Genomic DNA, 15,228 nt, shown 5'->3' on the forward strand with positions numbered 1-15,228 from the left:
ACATCATCTGTACTTTGGCTTCAAATTGAAGCCTGTTTTATATATAAAACTAGATAGTTGCAAAAGGATAGTGAACTATAATGGCTTTACTTTTTTTCCCTTCTCTAATGTCAATGATCCCAGCTACTTTTGCTGAAATGACATATCAACTAATGCATTTAAGCTTTTTGTATAGTGCTTTTACATGGGTATAAGCCAGTGATGTTAATATTTACACGATTTTGGCTCAATACCTCAAGATTTATTGAACAAAGCCATTTCATTTAGATGATAAAACTATGTACATATAGGATTTAACACCAGGCAGCATTATTTTTTATTTTTAGACAACCATGTAAAATCACCTGTTGCTAAAATTTTGGTCAACCTTTTTTATTTGAGAATATTTAATAATTACAATTTTCAGTGCTTGTGTGGTCCTTGACTTAAAAACCTATCTTTTGAAATATGAAACTGAATTTGGTTATTAAAGGCATTAAACAGTTTGAAACAAACTTTGCTATAAATTTTTAAATTGTTAGAAAAATGTAAGTATATTTTTCAGGTGGTAAGCACTTAAGTGTTAAAGTGCTATATACTAAAGCTAACTTTTTAAATTCACAGATAAAAGTACATGGTGAACATAAATTTTAAATCCACTTGTATTGCTAATAACTGCCTCTCCATTACTAATATAAACTTGTAAATGTTTTTGAAAACTGTAGTTTCTACAATAAAAGAAGTCATTAAAAAAAGGTCTTAAAAAATTTCCACATAAGCCTAAACTGAATCTAGGCTATTTTAGTAAAAGTATGTCAGACCTTCCTTTGGCGCCTCAAAAGAACTTTGAGTTCTACTCTTTAAAATCTTTTTATAGAGCAAAATATCTAAGTGGTATTTTAATTAATAAGCTACATGTAAAAAGTGTGGAAGACACTGTAAACTCCAGACTGTTTGTTAAGGTAAGTAGATCAATACCCACATTGTGATGAGCAGGAAAAAAAATTTTTTTTTAATACTAAGCTTTTTTACAAAAGTGTCTTGTTTTATTGTTTTTAAATATATATATATATATACACAAACAGCATTTTACTACATAATGTACAAGTTTTAAATAAGCATTTTAAAAAGAAATCTAGGCTATTTGATAAATACAGTTAAGCAACAACCAACCACATTTCATAATCTGGAGGAGAAATGTAAAGGATCTGATTTTCTACATTTAAAACGAAGAACTAAAATTCTCTTCTTGATTTGCAGCTAAAGGCATGAGATTAGTTTCCAACTCTCTTTGCTTCTGGAGAAGGCCCTGAAATCATATTGATATGTTAGTACGGTGTGCAGCAGACGGGCAAATTATTCCTATTTTACCTTTCTGTCTTGTTAATCCAGAACTATATTTACTTTGAAAACACGTATTATGCTGTTACTTGGCCATAGCTTAAACTTTATCTTTGTCATGTTCAACTCAAAAATTTCAATTTTTACACCAGACTTTCTCACTTTGATACTGTGCAGCTATCACACTTGTAAGATTATATTTTTAGCCATACAACTGATAGAAATGACCTTTCTTAAAACCATGTCTCCTAACTGTGGGGCTGAACACCACCTCTTTCCTTTTCCCCAAATGCTCTTAAAATGTTCATGAGTCTCCCTTTAACATCCAGTGTTTATCCTGACTGCATTAACCTTAGTGGCTAGTACAAGGCCCTGCTGAAGTAAGATACGGTCACTATATAGGTGAAGGTGCATGTACATCACATTCCTTTCTCTGAAGCTACAACTTCTGTCTCTACTAAGCTAGAATATGCCTTGTCACTTTAAAAAGAGATTTAAGTAAAATCTTCACTGTGATTACCAAGATTGAGTTACAAAATTCAATCCGCATGTAACCAAAGCTACAGCATTTAAAAAACTAAGGGACACTTTATAATCCTGGGTTAGTGGGGGTGATTTTCTAGTTCTACAGAAAGAATTGTTTAAGCAACACGTGAATCAACAATTTGAAATGCAGGAGGCATTCATAAATGACTGGACATGGAAAGGGTACTCCTAAAACTACAATTTTCCCCAAATACACAAAGTATACTGTGAATTAAAGCTAATCGCAAAACCAGTTTTGCAAGTCTTTTTTTTTTTAAAGCACAGGGACAGGTGTTTCTTTTTTTTTTAAGGCCAGCTGGTAGAGAACAGTTATAGCCTTAAATATTGGATGTGTTACCTGATTTTATTTTTATCTGAGCAGATAATGAGTCAAAATCGGTCTAGGAGAAAAAGTAGTCTGTTAAGATTATACATGTAATTTCACACTGAGTTATATTACTCTTTGGGACTTGTGTCAAGTTCTATTCCAAACACGGCCAACATGTTCGTTTGAAAAAATGTGAACTGCATTACTAAGAATTAAAGGATAACTGTATTTTCTGCCTTTGGTTTTAGGGCCTTATTGATCATGCTTTGCCATTTCAAATGTATGCCTTTTTTCATTCAATAAAGTTGTCTTAATATTTAAAAAGTCTCATGATTTCATGCTGGAAAGAAACAGTCTTAGAGATGGCAGAGATGGCAGTGTGAAAGAAATAGAAGGAAAGTTGTGTTTTTTAAAAAAATCAGCACCTGTACATTAAACTGACATGTGGTGAAGTCACATAAGTCATGTAACCAACGATGTTAGTAAAACTGGTAAAACACAGCCCTCTACCAGAAAATGGTCACATCCACACTTTGGAAGAGCTCATACCTGTCTCAGTTCTGACAGTCCCTTAAGGATTGCTTGCTGTCGATCCCTGTTTTTCACCAAGTTTGGATTAAGAAGTGGGTCCCTGAGATGGTCAAAAAGCTGTTCTTGGTCACAGTCTGAAGCCAGATAAAAATGACAAAATTCAAATACATTTATAATATGAAATAGCCCTATGCTATAACATAAATTTATATCCTAGGTGCTATATCCTAGGAAAGCACCAAGTAAAATTTAAGTAATAAATATTCAATAAAAATTTTAATAATTGACTCCAAAAGAGAGAAGTTCTTTTTACTTCTCTTGGGGCAATTTGGATTTTTAATTGGGGGGGTACACTTATATTTACTTACCATATGGATTTTGGTACTGAGGATCCTGGGTTAAAGGCCTAGACAATGGTGCATCTGGATCAAGGTAATAGATCTCATTAGTTCGGACATAGGGAATAAAATGAAATGATTCAGAAAACCCAGGTGATAATTCTGTTTGACTATCTCCTGAGATCAGATTCTCTCTTTCATAAGTACTGTTTTTTAGTGTCTGAGTTTGCTGCGTTCTGTTTTTCACTGCCGGAACTGGTGGTGATTGAGACCTGTATTTTTCCAAAAAGCACAATAAGGGACTTCTTAAAAAGCATGAATGGAAAACTGTATTTTATTTTAGAATAAGCATATTCTATTCTTTAATCACATTTCAATTTATTCTAAATGTACCTATAACACCTTTAGGAACACTATATGTAAGAGGCTTGAGTTCTATGATACCATTTCCTAAAACAGGGCAACAAAATGGGATTAATTTGGGGTTTACTAGTACTTGCTGAGCATATATATATGCTAGAACAGGGAGAAAAATTTACTAGCTTCTAAGGATCAACGCTACCTGAGTTAATTTAAACCTAATGTTTCTCCTTAGATATAATTCACCATAAAATAATATACTTACCGCCTAAACTAAACTTGCTATTAGAACCACATTCAGAGACAGCTTAAATCAGTTGGTTCGTGCACAAAAGCAGAGAATAAAAATTTGAACAATTTTAAATCTCCCATTGGTTAATTTCTCATTATCCCTACTAGTCATTTATTCCCTCCCCCCTCAATCCAAGCAGAACGTCTATTCCGCTGCTGACATATCTGGAAAATCAAAACTGTTAAAGTCTGAATATAACAAAATGTCACCCACATTCCTGCTTAGGATGCCTAGGTCCAGTCCAATTTGGACCTTCAAATTCTAGGTAAAATGCCAGACGCCCTTTCCCTTAAACCTCTATTCACCTGAAGTCACAAACTTTCCTGTTACTGTCTTCACAGACATGCATACGTGCTTGATCTCACCTATATTTTGAGCAAGTATTTTATATCACACAGAAAGCATTAAGTAGCTATGGAAGCCATAACATACCTTTCCTTGCTGAAAGAACTAATTCTCCGAGGTTCTTCTTCCTAAATGATAGACAGGAGTTAACAGTGTTTCCACACGTCCCCACAAATGTTTTTAGTGGTTGTTGAAATAATCTGAGGATAATATTTGAGTAACATACTGGATAATAGGATAGGAGAGGCTTGGTACTTCTCCAGAGTCAGAGAAACCAGTCCAGTAATTCCTGACCTTGTAAATTATCCTCTGTCTATATGGACTATAAGAGTTTTGAATGGGTATCTGAATAAAGAATAGCATTAATCTATACAGGGTTTAAGTATAAACTTTTTCTGTAAAGGATAGTAAACACTTGGCTTTGTGAGCCATGTGGTCTCTGTTGCAACTACTCTAAACTCTTCTTGCAGCATGAAGCCAGCCACAGACAATAGGTAAAAAAATGAGCATGGCTGTATTCCTAAAAAACTTTATTTGCAAAAGCAGGCAGCAAGATGGATTTGCTCATTGGCCATAGTTTGTTGACCCCTGGTGTAAACTACAGCAAATTTCTAGAACTCTTATTCAGACTCAGAATAGCCTTGTCAAAACATGCATGTGTGGAACTGTATTCTCATTCTAAAAACTTCAATACATGCTTTAAAATATTTTTTTAGACAGAAGACCTTTACCTTTTTGACTAGCTGCCACCTGAAACTTGGTTCAGTTTCTTGAGATGAATGAAGAACATCTGGTGAAGGGACTCTATTTTGAGAGAGGTGTCCAGGATTATTTCTTTCTACCAAATGAAGCAGTTCCATCTGCCTTCTTACTCTTTTTTCTTCTCTCAGCTTTTGAAGCTGTTTAGGGTACTTTTCTGATGCTGGAATATACCGTCTCAGTGGTTTATTTATATTCCAATCAGGCCTTTTAGGACACTTCTTCATATGTTTTGTTTGTTTCTCTGTTCTTGTGAACTGATTACACTGGTCATTATACCAACTGTTTTCTTTTTCTAAATTGGCTCCATTATCATGACTTACTAGTTCTTGCTTGTTCTTCTTAGTGTTAAACTGTTCATTAAATTCTGCAGGACTCTCAGGAGATGAACAGTTTATAATTTCCCTCTCTATTACCGATCCACAGCGTGATTCTATATTGGTAAATATTCCTGCATTTAAGTCATCTAAAAAAAAGTTTCAGATGATTAATTTTTTTTAAATTCTGGTAAAACATACATAATGCAAAATATACCATTTTAACCATTTTTTCAAAGGCATTAATAAAACTGCCCTCTAAAACTGGTTTGAAAATTGAAAAAAAAAATTCTATACCCACTAAACAACTCCCCATCCCCCGCTTCCTGCCAGCTCATAGCAACCTCCATACTACTTTGTCTCTATGACTGTCTCTTTTTGTGACTTATTTCTGTTAGCATAATGTCCTCAAAGTTCATCCAAGTTGTAGCATGTGTCAGAATATCCTCCTTTTTAAGGCTGAATACACACACACACACACACATATACCATAAAACATTCCATTGTATGTACATTTTTATTTATCCATTCATCTGTCGAGGGACACTTGGGTTGCCTCCACCTTTGGGCTATTCTTCAAGACCTTACTTTTTTCAGTTCTTCTGGCTCCACCCAGAAGTGGAATCACCAGACCATATGGTAATTATAAATTTTCTGAGGAAATGCCATTCTGTTTTCTTTAGCAGCTGCACCATTTTACATTCCCACCAACAATGCATAAGGGTTCCAATTTCCCTAAGTCTTCCATTAAACCAGTTTTAAGTGTACAATTCAGTGGCACCAAGCACACTCATGATGCCACACAATTCCAGACCCCATCATCAATCACCTCAAGCAGAAACCCTGCACCCACTAAGCAGTAACTCCCCATTCCACCCTCCTTCCCAACCCTCAGCAACTTCCACTTTACTTTTCACTTCTGAATTTGTCCACCCAACCCTAAATTCCTTACACCAGTGGAACTATACAATATTTTTCTCTCCCTGCACAACTGCCCCCCGCTCAGGTCCAGCTTATTTCACTCAGCATAATGCCTTCAAGGATCATTCAAGCTACAGCACATATCAGAACTTCAGATGATTCACTCTTTATTTTTTTATTTTTGGCTGTGTCGGGTCTTTGGTGCTACGCATGGGCTTTCTCTAGTGGCAAGCGGGAGCTACTCTTCATTGCGGTATGTTGGCTTCTTACCGTGGTGCCTTCTCTTGTTGCGGAGCACGGGGTCTAGGTATGCCGACTTCAGTAGTTGTGGCACACAGGCTCAGCAGTTGTGGCTCGAGGGCTCCAGGGCGCAGGCTCAGTAGTTGCGGCACACGGGCCCAGCTGCTCTGCAGCATGTAGGATCTTCCCGGAGCAGGGCTCGAACCCATGTCCCCCGCACTAGCAGGGCGGATTCTTAACCACTGTGCCACCAGGGAAGTCCTCATGTACTTTTTTAATGTCTGTATCTCATATACCATCATGCTATGCCTCCAGGCCATTCCTGAATCACATATAACCTTTTATTTTTTTCCATTTTGAAAACAGGAAAAGTTCACCATTCAAACATCTAAAATCTCCTTAAAATTTATGTAATATTCATGATTATATATGTGTTCAGCTATCACAACAGTTGAGCAACAAAATTACTTTGTTGCTCAAAAGGCTTTTTTTCACATATGATTAAAATTTTAAATTCACAGTTAGCTAAAAAAAAAAAGTCCAATTATTGCTGTAAGTGTGTTATTCCAGACTAGAGCTGCTCCAGGACTAATCCTAGTAAGGCTGCCCAGCCTACATCATTTTTATACTGGATATCCTTTTTTGCCACTCTAGACCCACTTTACTCCTTTCTCTCCCCTGCTCTCTGCCCTAGCAGGTTGACTGGTAAGAACCTTATCAATGGGTTCCTGGGTCCTCTGGCTTCTGTTTCTGTCAGGAGTGTTCATATACAGATTATAGGAAGGGAAAAGAGTGAATTCAGGATACTTATCCCACTGGCTCATTCCCTGTGAGCTGACCTCAGGCTGACTCTATCCCTTTACCAAAGGTTCCCCTCAAAGTTACCTCTATACAACGCTTGTCTTCTAGGTTCTGGTCACAGGTCAGCTGCTACTAGCACCAAAGTCAAAGCACTATTGCTGTATTCCCTCACATCCACTACTTTGAAAATAGTCTCTTTTTAAATAAGTCATCTTTAATATTCTACTTTGGGACACTGACTGATTAAATTGCCTTAGAGTCACCCCGTGATAATATACATAATTTCACGGTCTTAAAGACCTAGTTTGACTTCCTCTTTTTTTTTTTTTAGGTTGACTTCCTCTTAAGTGATGTGTAAGATTTATATAATTTTGTTATTTATCTGGACATAGAGAAGGGACCAAACCACATTCTTCAAGCTTACGAGGAAACTATAAAAACAGTTTTTTTTTTTTTTATAAACTAAACAGGTTGCTTTACCCCACTTCCCTTTTCAAATTCCCTTCTACCTTCCTGTCATATTATGTAATTTGGTGTTGTATTGAAGATCTAAAATTAACTGGCAGAAACAGTGGTATGTTAGAGGATGGATTTCCATTAAGACATTCTGGGCTTGGGGCTCAGTACTTGCCAACTCCAGAGTAGCTTTTTGATATTTCTAGAGGAACATTAATATCTCCTAACTTATGGCCAGCCAAATTGGTTTTTTTCTCTTTTTAAGTTACCAAGGGATCCCCAAGACCACAAATAACTGACAGGAGGGTCCATTGGTAATTAGTTTAAAAAGTGAAGGTCTGGTTCAAGGTGGTGACCTAGGAAGATCCTGAACTCGCCTCCTACAGACACACTTGAACCTATAGTTACATATGGAACAATTTCCTCTGAAAAAAACAGAGAACTGGCTGGGCGACTCCTACACATTGCGCAAGTGTGTAGACACACACCATCAAAGCAGGTGGGAGAGGCTGAGACACAGTCAAGCCATAAACCCTACCCCCTGTGCTGCAACCCACAATTGGGAGGGAACTCAAAACCCAGAGATTTTCCCCAAGGAGTTAAGGGTTTGAACCCCACATTGGGTACCCCCACTTTTAAGATATGCACAGAACAGATAATCCCCCAAAACATATAGCACTGAAAACCAATGCGGCTCATGTCCACAAGACCCACAAAGCTATAGCAGAAGGGAGAAACAGCTCTTAAAGGGCTCACTTACCCCAGGGCCCAGTGCAGAGGCAGCTGATTACACCCAAATGTGAAAGAGGCTCATTTAAAAATACGTTGAAGCGTTGGTCCAAGGGGCAGGAATGTAACTTAACACATCTAGGGGCTTGCTGGAATACTCTTGGGATGGGGGTGGGGATGAGGATGGTGGGCACCATCTTTTTTTTTTTTTAAAAAGAACCACTAGACCTTTTATTCTCACCTTGCCATCCCGCCCTGGCTGTTACACTGCCCCCCGCCCAACTTCAACATGTACAACAAACCCTCAGCAAACATCATTCTCAATGGTGAAAAACTGAAAGCATTTCCTCTAAGATCAGGAACAAAACAAAGATGTCAACTCTTGCCACTTTATTCAACATAGTTTTGGAAGTCCAAGCCACAGCAATCAGAGAAGAAAAAGAAATAAAAGGAATACAAATTGGAAAAGAAGAAGTAAAACTGTCACTGTTCACAGATGACATGATACTATACATAGAAAATACTAACGATGCCACCGGTAAACTACTAGAGCTAATCAATGAATCTGGTAAAGCTGAAGGATACATAATTAAAACAGAAATCTCCTGCATTCCTATACACTAACAACAAAAGAGCAGAAAGAGAAATTAAGGAAACAATCCCATTTACCATTGCAACAAAAAGAATAAAATACCGGGGCTTCCCTGGTGGCGCAGTGGTTGAGAGTCTGCCTGCCGATGCAGGGCACACGGGTTCGTGCCCCGGTCTGGGAAGATCCCACATGCCGCGGAGCAACTGGGCCCGTGAGCCAAAATTACTGAGCCTGCGCGTCTGGAGCCTGTGCTCCGCAACAAGAGAGGCCGCGATAGTGAGAGGCCCGCGCACCGCGATGAAGAGTGGCCCCCGCTCTCCACAACTAGAGAAAGCCCTCGCACAGAAACGAAGACCCAACACAGCCAAAAATAAATAAATAAATAAAGCAAACTGTCAACAAGTAAAAATAAACACTATTATAAAAAAAAAAAAAAAAAAGAATAAAATACCTAGGAATAAACCTACCTAGGGAGACAAAAGACCTGTATGCAGAAAACCATAAGACTCTGTTGAAAGAAATTAAAGATGACACCAACAAATGGAGAGATATACCATGTTCTTGGATTGGAAGAATCAATATGGTAAAAATGATTATACTACCCAAAGCAATCTATAGATTCAGTGCAATCCCTATCAAATTACCAACGGCATTTTTCACAGAATTAGAACAAAAAATTTAACAATTTGTATGGAAACACAGAAGACCCCACACAGCCAAAGCAATCGGCACAAAGAAAAATGGAGCTAGAAGAATCAGGCTGCCCAACTTCAGACTATACTACAAAGCTACAGTAATCAAGACAGTATGGTACTGGCACAAAAACAGAAATATAGATCAATGGTACAGGATAGAAAGCCCAGAGATAAACCCATGCACCTATGGTCACCTAATCTATGACAAAGGAGGCAAAGATATACAATGGAGAAAAGACAGTCTCCTTAATAAGTGGTGCTGGGAAAACTGGACAGCTACATGTAAAAGAATGAAATTAGAACATTCTATAACATCATACACAAAAATAAACTTAAAATGGATTAAAGACCTAAATGTAAGACTGGACACTATAAAATTCTTAGTGGAAAACATAGGCAGAACACTCTTTGACATAAATCACAGCAAGACCTTTTTTGACCCACCTCCTAGAATAATGAAAATAAAAACAAAAATAAACAAATGGGACCTAATGAAACTTAAAAGCTTTTGCACAGCAAAGGAAACTATAAACAAGACAAAAAGACAACCCTCAGAATGGGAGAAAATATTTGCAAACGAAGCAACTGACAAAGGATTAATGTCCAAAATATACAAACAGCTCATGCAGCTCAATATCAAAAAAACAAACAACCCAATCCAAAAATGGGCGGAAGACCTAAATAGACATTTTTCTCCAAAGAAGACATACAGATGGCCAAGAGGAATATGAGTAGATGCTCAACATCAATAATCATTAGAGAAATGCAAATCAAAACCACAATGAGGTGTCACCTCACACCACTCAGAATGGCCATCATCAAAAAATCTACAAATAATAAATGCTGGAGAGGGTGTGGAGAAAAGGGAACCAATCCTTTTACACTGTTGGTGGGAATGTAAATTGATACAGCCACTGTGGAGAACAGTGTGGAGGTTCCTTAAAAAACTAAAACTAGAACTACCATATGAACCAGCAATCCCACTACTGGGCATATACCCTGAGAAAACTGTAATTCAAAAAGACACATGGGACTTCCCTGGTGGCACAGTGGTTAAGAACCCTCCCGCCAATGCAGGGGACACGGGTTCAAGCCCTGCTCTGGGAAGATCCCATATGCTGTGGAGCAACTAAGCCCGTGTGCCACAACTACTGAGCCTGTGCTCTAGAGCCTGCGAGCCACAACTACCAAAGCCCACGTGCCTAGAGCCCATGCTCTGCAACAAGAAAAGCCACCGCAATAAGAAGCCCGTACACCACAATGAAGAGTAGCTCCCACTCGCCGCAACTAGAGAAAGCCCATGCACAGCAATGAAGACCCAACGCAGCCAAAAATAACTAAATAAATGTTTAAAAACAAAATAAAAAGACACATGTACCCCAGTGTTCACTGCAGCACTACTTACAATAGCCAGGTCATGGAACCAACCTAACTGTCCACTGACAGATCAGTCGATAAAGAAGATGTGGGGAAGATGGCGTAAGACGCGGAGATCACCTTCCTCCCCACAGATACACCAGAAATACAGCTACACGTGGAACAACTCCTACAGAACACCTACTGTACACTGGCAGAAGACCTCAGACCTCCCAAAAGGCAAGAAACTCCCCACGTACCTGGGTAGGGCAAAGCAGAGAGATTCCCACACAGAGGATCGGTGCCAACCGGCACTCACCAGCCCAAGAGGCTTGTCTGCTCACCGGCCGGGGCGGGCGGCGCTGGGAGCTGAGGCTCGGGCTTCAGTCGGAGCGCAGGGAGAGGACTGGGGTTGGCGGCGTGAACACAGCCTGAAGGGGCTAATGCGCCACAGCTAGCCGGGAGGGAGTCCGGGAAAAACTTTGGACCTGCCGAAGAGGCAAGAGACTTTTTCTTCCCTCTTGGTTTCCTGGTGCACAAGGAGAGGGGATTAAGAGCGCTGCTTGGAGGAGCTCCAGAGACGGGCGCAAGCTGCGGCTGAAAGCGCGGACCCCAGAGACGGGCGTGGGACGCTGGGGTTGCTGCCGCCGCCGCGAGGCCTGTGTGCGAGCGCAGGTCACTGTCCACGCCCCCCTTCCGGGGACCCTGTGCAGCCCGTCACTGCCAGTGTCCCGCAAGCCAGGGGCGGCTTCCCTGGGAGAACGCACGGCGCGCCTCGGGCTGGTGCAACGTCACGCCGGCCTCTGCCACTGCAGGCTCCACCCGCACTCCGTGCCCCTCCCTTCCCCCCGGCCTGAGTGAGCCAGAGTCCCCAAAGCGGCTGCTCCTTTAACCCTGTCCTGTCTGAGCGAAGAACAGACGCCCTCCGGCGACCTACACGGAGAGGTGGGGCCAAATCCAAAGCTGAGACCCAGGAGCTGTGAGAACAAAGAAGAGAAAAGGAAATCCCTCCCAGCAGCCTCAGAAGCAGCGGATTAAAGCTCCACAATCAACTTGATGTACCCTGCATCTGTGGAATACATGAATAGACAACGAATCATCCCAAATTGAGGAGCCAGGAGTCAGTGCTGTGCCTCTGAGGTGGGAGAGCCAACTTCAGGACACTGGTCCACAAGAGACCTCCCAGCTCCACATAATAACAAACGGCGAGAATCTTCCAGAGATCTCCATCTCAACACCAGCACCCAGCTTCACTCAACGACCAGCAAGCTACAGTGCGGGACACCCTATGCCAAACAACTAGCAAGACAGGAACACAACGCCACCCATTAGTAGAGAGGCTGCCTAAAATCATAAAAAGTCCACAGACACCCCAAAATACCCCACCAGACGTGGACCTGTCCACCAGAAAGACAAAATCCAGCCTCATCCACCAGAACACAGGCACTAGTCCCCTCCACCAGGAAGCCTACACAACCCACTAAACAAACCTTAGCCACTGGGGACAGACACCAAAAACAACGGGAACTACAAATCTGCAGCCTGCAAAAAGGAGACCCCAAACACAGTAAGATAAGCAAAATGAGAAGACAGAAAAACACACAGCAGGAGAAGGAGCAAGATAAAAACCCACCAGACCTAACAAATGAAGAGGTAATAGGCAGTCTACCTGAAAAAGAATTCAGAATAATGATAGTAAAGATGATCCAAGATCCTATTTCCAAGATCCAAAATCTTGGAAATAGAATAGACAAAATGCAAGAAACAGTTAAAAGGACCTAGAAGAACTAAAGATGAATCAAGCATCGATTAAAATCACAATAAATGAAATGAAAAATACTCTAGATGGGATCAATAGCAGAATAACTGAGGCAGAAGAACGGATAAGTGAGGTGGAAGATAAAATAGTGGAAATAACTGCTGCAGAGCAAAATAAAGAAAAAAGAATGAAAAGAACAGAGGACAGTCTCAGAGACCTCTGGGACAACATTAAACGCACCAACATTCGAATTATAGGGGTTCCAGAAGAAGAAGAGAAAAAGAAAGGGACTGGGAAAATATTTGAAGAGATTATAGTTGAAAACTTCCCTAATATGGGAAAGGAAATAGTTAATCAAGTCCAAGAGGCACAGAGAGTGCCATACAGAATAAATCCAAGGAGAAATACACCAAGACACATATTAATCAAACTGTCAAAAATTAAACACAAAGAAATCATATTAAAAGCAGCAAGGGAAAAACAACAAATAACACACAGGAATCCCCATCAGGTTAACAGCTGATCTCTCAGCAGAAACTCTACAAGCCAGCAGGGAGTGGCAGGACATAATTAAAGTGATGAAGGAGAAAAACCTGCAACCAAGACTACTCTACCCAGCAAGGATCTCATTCAGATTTGATGGAGAAATTAAAACGTTTACAGACAAGCAAAAGCTGAGAGTTCAGCACCACCAAACCAGCTTTACAACAAATGCTAAAGGAACTTCTCTAGGCAAGAAACACAACAGAAGGAAAAGACCTACAATAACGAACCCAAAACAATTAAGAAAATGGGAATAGGAACATACATATCGATAATTACCTTAAATGTAAATGGACTAAATGCTCCCACCAAAAGACACAGATAGGCTGAATGGATACAAAAACAAGACCCATATATATGCTGTCTACAAGAGACCCACTTCAGACCTAGAGACACATATAGACTGAAAGTAAGGGGATGGAAAAAGATATTCCATGCAAATGGAAACCAAAAGAAAGCTGGAGTAGCAATTCTCATATCAGACAAAATAGACTTTAAAATAAAGACTACTAGAAGAGACAAAGAAGGACACTACATAATGATCAAGGGATCGATCCAAGAAGAAGATATAACAATTGTAAATATTTATGCACCAAACATAGGAGCACCTCAATACATAAGGCAAACACTAACAGCCATAAAAGGAGAAATCGACAGTAACACACTCATAGTAGGAGACTTTAACACCCCACTTTCACCAATGGACAGATCATCCAAAATGAAAATAAATAAGGAAACACAAGCTTTAAATGATACATTAAACAAGATGGACTTAACTGATATTTATAGGACATTCCATCCAAAAACAACAGAATACACATTTTTCTCAAGTGCTCATGGAACATTCTCCAGGATAGATCATATCTTGGGTCACAAATCAAGCCTTGGTAAATTTAAGAAAATTGAAATTGTATTAAGTATCTTTTCTGACCACAATGCTATGAGACTAGATATCAATTACAGGAAAAGAGCTGTAAAAAATACAAACACATGGAGGCTAAACAATACACTACTTAATAACGAAGTGATCACTGAAGAAATCGAAGAGGAAATTAAAAAATACCTAGAAACAAATGACAATGGAGACTCGACGACCCAAAACCTATGGGATGCAGGAAAAGCAGTTCTAAGAGGGAAGTTTATAGCAATACAATCCCACCTTAAGAAACAGGAAACATCTCGAATAAACAACCTAACCTTGCACCTAAAGCAATTAGAGAAAGAAGAACAAAAACATCCCAAAGTTAGCAGAAGGAAAGAAATCATAAAAATCAGATCAGAAATAAATGAAAAAGAAATGAAGGAAACGATAGCAAAGATCAATAAAACTAAAAGCTGGTTCTTTGAGAAGATAAACAAAATTGATAAACCATTAGCCAGACTCATCAAGAAAAAAAGGGAGAAGACTCAAATCAATAGAATTAGAAATGAAAAAGGAGAAGTAACAAATGACACTGCAGAAATACAAAAGATCATGAGAGATTACTATAAGCAACTCTATGCCAATAAAATGGACAACCTGGAAGAAATGGACAAATTCTTAGAAATGGACAACCTGCCAAGACTGAATCAGGAAGAAATAGAAAATATGAATAGACCAATCACAAGCACTGAAATTGAAACTGTGATTAAAAATCTTCCAACAAACAAAAGCCCAGGACCAGATGGCTTCACAGGCGAATTCTATCAAGCATTTAGAGAAGAGCTAACACCTATCCTTCTCAAACTCTTCCAAAATATAGCAGAGGGAGGAACACTCCCAAACTCATTCTACGAGGCCACCATCACCTTGATACCAAAACCCGACAAGGATGTCACAAAGAAAACTACAGGCCAATATCACTAATGAACATAGATGCAAAAATCCTCAACAAAATACTAGCAAAGAGAATCCAACAGCACATTAAAAGGATCATACACCATGATCAAGTGGGGTTTATTCCAGGAATGCAAGGATTCTTCAATATACGCAAATCAATCAATGTGATACACCACATTAACAAATTGAAGGAGGAAAACCA

At 39.4% G+C, this 15,228-nt stretch overlaps 1 protein-coding gene across 13 annotated transcripts in view; it reads right to left on the minus strand.

Annotated features, from left to right (window-relative positions):
* Positions 1-74: 74 nt before the first annotated feature.
* CCDC66 (coiled-coil domain containing 66) overlaps positions 75-15,228 on the minus strand; it is a 62,540-nt gene continuing 47,386 nt past the window's right edge. For 12 of the 13 annotated variants that reach the window (XM_082637435.1, XM_082637442.1, XM_082637441.1 and 9 more), the window contains 5 exons: positions 4,771-5,264; positions 4,127-4,167; positions 3,073-3,314; positions 2,723-2,838; positions 75-1,288 (listed from right to left, as the gene is read on the minus strand). In XM_082637435.1, coding sequence (XP_082493561.1) covers positions 1,202-1,288; positions 2,723-2,838; positions 3,073-3,314; positions 4,127-4,167; positions 4,771-5,264 — 980 coding nt within the window. In that variant the 3' untranslated portion in view covers positions 75-1,201. Of the gene's footprint in view, positions 1,289-2,722; positions 2,839-3,072; positions 3,315-4,126; positions 4,168-4,770; positions 5,265-15,228 lie in introns of those variants that run through there. The other variant, XM_082637440.1, reaches the window with a different exon arrangement.

Source organism: Mesoplodon mirus, assembly GCF_964341445.2.
Source record: "Mesoplodon mirus genome assembly, chromosome: 12".
NCBI classification, from domain to species: domain Eukaryota; kingdom Metazoa; phylum Chordata; class Mammalia; order Artiodactyla; family Ziphiidae; genus Mesoplodon; species Mesoplodon mirus.